Consider the following 8,999-nt stretch of genomic DNA (forward strand, 5'->3'; position numbering starts at 1 on the left):
TATGTTGAATAAAGTGTGTGCACGCCGTAGTTTGTAACTGATTCAGGTTTTTTCTTCATATAGTTCAACAATTGTCACCCTCTAAAAGCTGTTTCCAAACAACTATACCACAGATAGATACAGAAATTAAGCAAAAATAAAAGTGAATCAGTTATTAAATTGCTAAAGATTAAAGACTAGCATAAGCGAGACGAAATGTCAGGTGCGTTATGAAGACCGAATGCACCACGTATTACTACTGTATTCCGCCACCTGCGCAATGTGTCTCTCAGGAGTTGTCGGTTCTTGACGGATTGAAATGCTGCTTAGTGAGACTACTTTAGAAAAAAGGAGAGAGAGATAATTTAGATAATTAACAGAGAAGTTATTTGCAGCACGCTTTTTTATTTTTTTTTTTGTTTTGTTTAGCCGAGCGATCTAAGGCACTGCAGTCAGAGACTGTGCGGCTGGTCCCGGCGGAGGTTCAAGTCCTCTCTCGGGCATGGGTGTGTGTGTCTGTCCTTAGGATGATTTAGGTTAAGTAGTGTGTAAGCTTACGGACTCATGACCTTAGCAGTTAAGTCCAGTACGATTTCACACACATTTGAACATTTTTGAACAATTTGTTGCCAGGTTCGCAGTGCCGCTACAGGGAAGGAGTATCCACAGGAAAAGCAATTTATGTTTTCATTGCAAGGCACTCGAAGGACAATAGGTATTTTCTTTGATGTACCAAAAGCATTTTATTAGGTGGACAACGCAGCTCGTTGCGGAAGTTGGGACATTATGGGGACATTATGGGGACATTATGGGGACATTATGGGGTTAGTGAAGAACTCAACAACGCAGTAGGAAGCAGAACAAATATGAGCTGACTGGGGTCGAATTAATTGACTCGGGCGGAAATCGGTAGATGCAATGTACATGTACAGACAAACAAATGTTTACAATTTCATAAAATCTGCATGATTTATTCAAGAGAAAGAGGTTCACAAATTGAGCAAGTCAGTAACGTGTTGGACTTTCTACTCGCTATTTTGCAAGCAGTTTTAGGCTCGGCATTGATTGATAGTGTTGCTGGATGTCGTCCTGTGCGATATCGTGCCAAATACGTCCGATTGGCGGTTAGGTAGTCAGAACCCCAAATTGTTTGCAGGGCCCTGCCCATAATGTTCCAAACATTCTCAATTGGGCGATCTTGCTGGCCAAGACAGGGTTTCTCAAGTTCGAAGACAAGCAGTAGAAAGTCCCTACTCAACGTGATTCCTGACCGAAGACATATCTGTAGACGCCCCAGACAGCGGTGAAATACCAGTATGACTGTCGCCCGCCATATGGCTCGACAACCAGCGGTGATGGTCTGGGGTGCCACTTCATTTCATAACAGGACCCCTTGGGTTGTCATCCACGACAGTCTTACAACAAAGCGGTACGTCGACGATATTCTGCTCCCCGTTTCGTTGTCCTTCATGGCAAGCCATCGTGGGCTTACATTTCAGCAAGGCATTGGCCGCCCGCACACAACGAGAGTTTCTACTGCATGTCTTCGTCCTTGCCAAACCCTGCCTTGGTCAGCAAGGTCGCCGGATCCTTCCCCAGTTGAGAACATTTGGATCATTACCTGTATCAATAAAATTGTGACTCAACTTGCCGACTATGAACAGGAACTGATTATTATGTATTTTGCGCTATTCTGGTGGATCACTAACAGTTTTCATTTCAGAGAGATCTAATGCGATGAACACTGACATTCCCAACGATAACTCATTCACAACTGACCATACAATTTTAATTTGGCTCATAGCTCTTTCTGTTATCCTGGTGTAATGCGTTACTTTAGTCTGTTTGATGACATTCTTCAGTCCTTTGTGGTATTTTTTTGTGGTGATGTTCTGTAGTTGGGCTGTGAATGTCCTTCTTATTACGATACAGATCCCGTTTTCTCCTGTATGGCGTCTAATGCCATTAGTTATCCAAACTGGTGGATTAGTATTGCATACCTGCTTTCAATTTTTAAGCGGTAAGAATTTTCGACGATAGTTATGAAGATACTCTGTACGGTACACTTTGTAATCTCCCACTTCCTTCCTGTTTTCATCTATTGTCCACATTACTCTTTTATGAAGATTTGAGAGGATCGAAGATTACAATAAACTTTCTAGTTTACTTAGCTTGTCATATAGAGTTGGCCCCAGTTCTTCTTGTCTAGGGGTCTGATCCTTAAAGCTGAAAATGTCACATTTTAGGTCCTCACTGTTAGACTGATCTACATAAATTTGAAGATTGTTGTTGCAGAATTTTCGGTTTTAGGTAAATCTGTTTTCTCACATTTTAGTGTATCATACAGACTTTTGATTTTTCACATTAACAAAATCGAAAGTGTTTGCACAAAATACAAAAATACGTCCTATCACATCAGAGGCATGCTTACGACTCTCACACTCTGCAGCCATAACCATATTTCAAAGGGTTTACAGTGTTTCTTAACAAATGAATTTCTACGAGTTTCTGTTACTTTCGATTATTATTTCATAAATGAATCCAGAAATAAACATAGCAACCAGTACAGTATTGCGCAATTTATAATAGTGCCAATAGTTCGTAATTTCAAATTTTTCTAAAAAAAATAATTTTAACTGTACATTCAGACTAGTACTTCTCGATTATGACATCGAGTCTAAAACATTTTATAAAGTAAAAAGGCAAGAGAACCGTGTGTGCAGACGCCACCGCGTGGCTCCGACGACGATTTGCAATAACGCCCAGAACATCAAGCTACATTTCGCCATCTTGGGCGTTTTCTGTATTAAATAAAAGCCGAATGCTATTATTATCCTGCCCCCTCTAACCGATGGTCCTCTTCATACACAAAACTTCGGTAGTGTTTGTGGACTTGGGAAAATTAATTTAGTGGCATTAATTAATTATTCGACTGGTCGGAGTTAGGTATCAGTTTGCTTTAGGTAGTGCCGGCACGGTAGCTCAGCGTGTTCGGTCAGAGAGCTGGTTCGCCTCTGTAACAAAAAAACTGAGTGAAAGGATCAACAACGAACTTAAACGGATGTCATGTGACGTCCGCAACGACCAAACACAACGATCAACAACGAAAAAAAAAAAAGTAGCTAACCGCCGAACGATTCTACTGCCGCCAACATACATTGCCTTTAAGGACCACGAAAGTAAGATGCGAGAAATTAGGGCTCATGCGAAGGCATATATACAGTCGTTTTTCCATCGCCCTATTTGCCAATGGAACAGGAAAGGAAATTGCAAGTAGTTGTACAAGGTACCCTCCCCCACGCACCGTACGGTGGCTTGCGGAGTACCTATGTCGATGTATATATAGACGTATAATGCTGGTCCATGAAATTTTTCCGTTCTTAACGTTTCGTCCAGAGCTACCCTCGACATTTTCAGAGGTGCTTCTCGTTCCACTGACGAGTCGGTCGTACTGTGACAAAATTTGCACGGTAGAAGTTTACACGTGATCGGCAGAGGTAACATTGTTCAGTGACTTCGAATGTGGACAGGTCATCCGTCAAGGGAGAATTAGTGAAACATGCTGCCTCTATACCCATCCATAATTGCGAAAATGTAACTGGTGCAGGATTTCGTGCACGAGCTGTGCTGTCGATTGTGCCCCACAAATGTTCGATGAGATTCACGTCGGGCGATCTGCGTGGCCAAACCATTCGCTTTAACGGTCCAGAGTATCCTTCAAACCAATCACTGACAAGTGCGGACCGGTCACACGGCACATTGTCATCCATAAAACATCCGTTGTTGTTTGGGAACATGAAGTCCATGAATACCTGTAAATGGTCTGCAAGTAGCCAACATCACTGAGGACCCAGTCCAATTCATGTAAAACACAGCCCGCACGATTATCGATCCACCAGCAGGTTACACATTGCCTTGTTGACAATCTGGGTCCGTAACTTAGTGGGGTCTGCCCTGCAGTCGAACCCTACCATCGGCTCTTATCAACTGACATTGCAACTCATCTGAGCAGACCTCGGTTTTCCAGTAGTGTATGGTCCAAGTTTACGACCCCAGGAGAGGTTCTGTGGGCGATGTTGCGCTGTTAGCAAACGCACTCGCGTCGGTCGTCTACTGTCATAACCCGTTAACGCCAAATTTCGTCTCACTGTCCCAACATTTACGTTCATCGCGCGTCCCACACGGGTTTCTTTGGTTATTTCATGCGGTGTTGTTTGTGTGTTAGGACTGACAACTCTACGCAAAGCTCGCTGCTCTCAGTCGTTAACAGAACTTCGTTGTCTGTCGTCAGAGCTAATGCCTGGAAATTCGTGCTCTTGACACTGTGGAACTCGGCCTATTGAATTCCAGCTCCAACTACTACTTCGCGTTTAAAGTCTGTTAATTCCCGTCGTTCAGCCATAATCTCGTCAAAAACATCTACGTATGAACCATCTGAGTGCAAATGACAACTCCATCAATGCACTTCCACTTTATACCTTGTGAATGCGATACTACCACCATTCGTGGATCTGTATATCGCTATTCCTGCTAGAGTTTGTACACTACTGACCATTAAAATTGCTACACCACGAAGATGACGTGCTACAGACGCGAAATTTAACCGACAGGAAGAAGATGCCGAGATATGCAAATGATTAGCTTTTCAGAGCATTCCCATAAGGTTGGCGCCGGTGGCGACACCTACAACGTGCTGACACGAGGAAAGTTTCCAACCGATTTCTCATACAAAACAGCAGTTGACCGGCGTTGCCTGACGAAATGTTGTTGTGATGCCTCGTGTAAGGAGGACAAATGCGTAGTATCACGTTTCCGACTTTGATAACGGTCGGATTGTAGCCTATTGCGATTGCGGTTTATCGTAGCGCGTCATTGCTGCTCGCGTTGGTCGAGATCCAATGACTGTTAGCAGAATATGGAATCGGTGGGTTCAGCAGGGTAATACGGAACGCCATGATGGATCCCAACAACCTCGTATCACTACCAGTCGAGATGACAGGCATCTTAACCACATGGCTGGAATGCATCGTGCTGCCACGTCTCGATCCCTGAGTCAACAGATGGGGACGTTTGCAAGACAACAACCATCTGCAGGAACAGTTCGACGACGTTTGCAGCAGCATGGACTATCAGCTCGGAGATCATGGCTGCGGTGACCCTTGACGCTGCATCACAGACAGGAGCGCCTGCGATGGTGTACTCAACGACGAACCTGGGTGCACGAATGGCAAAACGTCATTTTTTCGGATGAATCCAGGTTCTGTTTACAGCATCATGATGGTCGCGTCCGTGTTTGGCGACATCGCGGTGAACGCACATTGGAAGCGTGTATTCGTCGTCGCCATACTGGCGTATCACCCGGCGTGATGGTATGGGATGCCATTGGTTACACGTCTCAGTCACCTCTTGTGCGCATTGACGGCACTTTGAACAGTGGACGTTACATTTCAGATTTGTTACGACCTGTGGCTCTACCCTTCATTCGACCCCTGCGAAATCCTACACATCAGGAGGATAATGCACGTCCGCATGTTGCAGGTCCTGTACGGACCTTTACGGATACAGAAAATGTTCGACTGCTGCCCTGACCAGCACATTCTCCAGATCTCTCACCAATTGAAAACGTCTGGTCAATGGTGGCTGAGAAACTGGCTCGTGACAATACGCCAGTCACTACTCTTGATGAACTGTGGTATCGTGTTGAAGCTGCGTGGGCAGCTGTAACTGTACACGTCATCCAAGCTCTGTTTGACTCAATGCCCAGGCGTATCAAGGCCGTTATTACAGCTAGAGGTGGTTGTTCTGGGTACTGATTTCTCAGAATGCACCCAAATTAAGTGAAAATATAATCACATGTCAGTTCTAGTATAATATATATGTCCAATGAATACCCGTTTATCATCTGTATTTCTTCTTGGTGTAGCAATTTTAATGGCCAGTAGTGTATAATGCTTTCATACTTTCTTTGTCAGTAATATCGTAAATCCCCTTATGCTTCCTATATGGAGAGTGCTCATCGCCTGTCGCTGCGTTGCAGATGAGAGCGACAGCGCTAGTGGTGGTGGCAGCCGTGGCGGCGGCGGCGGTGGCGGTGGCGAGCGGCTACGACCCGGAGGACGAGTCCCTGGCGACGGTGCTGCCGCCGCGCGGCCAGTTCGAGGCGTTCTACGGCGGGCGCGCCTTCGGCGTGGAGGACGCGGCGTCGCGGCCGGCGCACGGCCACGCCTCCTACTACGCGGAGCGCAGCCCGGCGCTCATCAACGCGCCCAACGCCGCCGCCTACGGCTTCCGCTTCGACGGCGGCCGGCGCTTCAACTACGACCGCCGCCGTCGCCGCTAGTCGCACTCACCAGTCCGGGCCAGGGGCTCGTCGTACTCCGCCTCGTCTCAGGTTCTCCTCTAAAGACCTCAACTCGCGAGACAGGTCTCTGCCGGTGACTGCGACAGAAACTACAGTGGTGTACAGCAGAAAAGGCGAGTGTGTTTGCATTTCCCAGAGTATGGCACAGAAACTTGGCAGCGCCATCGCTTTGCTGTTTGCCTTGCCTCACTCAGCGTGCTCCAGCAGTCCTCTTTCCTGGCAGTTGGTAGATCTGGTCCAGGCTCATTGTGGGCGGTGCAGCTTCAGCTTCTGACGCCTTTCTCATGCAACTGATGTACACGGGACGCCATTGCTGCAGTGGTAAAGACTTGGCAGATGAGTTATACTTTTCAGAGGCAACCAATAGGACAAATTTAAGGCGAGATGTGGCTATGCCCTGATAAGGTAGACAATTTTGTAGATTTAGGCTGTAACTCATTATTTCAATGACGTCATGGTACTCATATTTCCAAAATACTTGTCACACACTCTGTGCTGACTCTTACAGGATGACAATGTAAGAATCACCTGAAAATGACAGTTATCATCTGTCTCTGATTAATATAAAGCAAAAGATACATGTATCGCGATTTACAGGGTGAACGAAAAAGATGCTGACATTAAATGGGTGAAATTACGAGGCAGGGATTTGATTACACCCATCTCGCTCAGTGCACTTGTAGAGCCTGTCCATTCTACTGGACCATCTGCGCAGGGATAGAAGGACCTCACTGTTTGGACGCTTCAGATCGTCTGTGTTGCTTGATTTGATGGCGGAGACACGATCCTTGACCATGCCGCACAGTCAAAAAACGCATGGCGTCAGGTCGGGTGAACGTGCTGGCGAGTGGAAAGGATGACCTCTAGCAATCCAACGTTTACCGAACGTGTCGTTCAGGTAATCCCGACCCATGTGACTGTAATGGGCAGAGGTGCCGTCTTGGTGAAAGTACCCTCGCTGGAGGATGGAAAGTGGCGCGTTCTCCTCCATGAACGTGCTGAACATGCCAAGTTAATTCTCTCCCCTGATTGTCTGTTCTTCAAAAAAGAAGGATCCAGTCACTCCACAGCAAACGTTCACCCTGGGAGAATCCCGCACGTGCTTTCGAACTTCCAGGTGGTGCTCGGTCGTCCAGATGACACAGTTATGCTTGTTCACACGACCACTGATATGGAATGTTGCTTTGTCAGAAAACGTGAACAGAATGTCACGCTCCAAGTGCACCATTTCCAACATAATTTGCGCAGCAATCACACGTAATTACTTGCCCGCGTTTGTGAGTTGCTGCACAATCTGCAAGTGGTTTGGCTCCATTCCTAAATCATAGTGCAAAATTCTAAGCACTGACCTTTGAGAAACGTTAGCCTCTAGAGAAAGTCTACTCGAGGACTTGGTTGGGCTGGCTATTGTTGGTCCTTGGATGAGGATGATATTCTCTTCAGTTCGGACAGATCTCTTGCTACCGCTGTTTCCCTTGCAATTGTCTTGAGCAGACAAACTTCTTGTAGATCCTACCAACTGTCAGGCGCGATGGCGCATTCCGTCCAATCCAGGCCTTGAAAGTTTCTTGCATGATGCTTGAGGACTGAAAACCTCCAGCCACGAAATTATCTCCCTTCGTTCCTCAATGGAATATTGGGACGCCACGGTTTAATCAAGGGAAAAACAAAAAAAGAGAACACCCATTTAATGTTTACATCTTTTTGCCCCACTGTATTTTCAAGTAGAACTGAACTAAATTTACTACCTATTAGTAGACTAAAACCCTTTGCCAGATTGATATTGAGGCTGGGTGATCATCTTAGAGGGAACTGAAGTCATGTATTGTTTGTGTGAATTCATGAACTGCTCCTTGTTTACTTTTGGGACCAACAATAAAAGAATTTTCATAATGTTCGAGTTTTGATTAATTAATTTTACAGATTGGTTTCCGAGTTCAAACAGCTCATGGAAATATCTTAGAATAAAATGAAAGAGTTCTTAGAGTAAAACTCTTAATTTAGTATTCGAAAATTGTGTCCTTTCCCGTTTTGTGGAAACCAGTGTCTCCATTTTTTGTGTAGCCACTGTAATTTCGCAACTTAACATTTCAACTGCCATTTTCTGTTTCTATCGGCTCATTTGTCATTGTAAATTGCTTAAACTTTCCTGATGTTTGATTTTCACTCGTTTATGTCTATCTGTATGTCTGTTTCTCTCTCTCTCTCTCTCTCTCTCTCTCTCTCTGTGTGTGTGTGTGTGTGTGTCTGATTGTGTGTCGCAGTGAAATCTGAGACCCCCATTTCTATAACATAGATAAAATCCTAAATATGCCAGTGTTATTATTTCTGGATGCCTTGGTTCTCTGAGTGTTTTTCGCAACAGGCAAAGGTCTTGGTTTGAGTTCTGCAGTTCAGTACAAAACTTATATTTTTCTGTGGAAATAAATGTGCTGATAAAGTTTGAATTGCGTTTCTATTTCTCGATGGAACCTTTGATACAAACTTCAGCACTAATTTGGAAATTTTTGGAGTTGGCTACACACTAGTTTCTAAACAGGAGCAGAAATATTTATATGAAATATCATGCCCTTAAGCTTATAAATTCTCTTTACACATGAAATATTTGTAAATTCTTCAAATTAATGGGTATATACATTGATTGTTGTATCAATGATTG

General features: G+C 44.9%; 1 protein-coding gene across 1 annotated transcript in view; it reads left to right on the forward strand.

The window, feature by feature from the left end:
• Positions 1-8,787, forward strand: part of LOC124794758 — a 52,451-nt gene extending 43,664 nt beyond the window's left edge. The window contains exon 2 of the mRNA XM_047258376.1: positions 6,017-8,787. Within this exon, the coding sequence (XP_047114332.1) occupies positions 6,017-6,319 (303 nt within the window). The 3' untranslated portion in view covers positions 6,320-8,787. The remainder of the gene's footprint in view (positions 1-6,016) is intronic.
• Positions 8,788-8,999: the final 212 nt, after the last annotated feature.

The sequence above is a fragment of the Schistocerca piceifrons genome, chromosome 4 (genome assembly GCF_021461385.2).
Source record: "Schistocerca piceifrons isolate TAMUIC-IGC-003096 chromosome 4, iqSchPice1.1, whole genome shotgun sequence".
NCBI lineage: Eukaryota > Metazoa > Arthropoda > Insecta > Orthoptera > Acrididae > Schistocerca > Schistocerca piceifrons.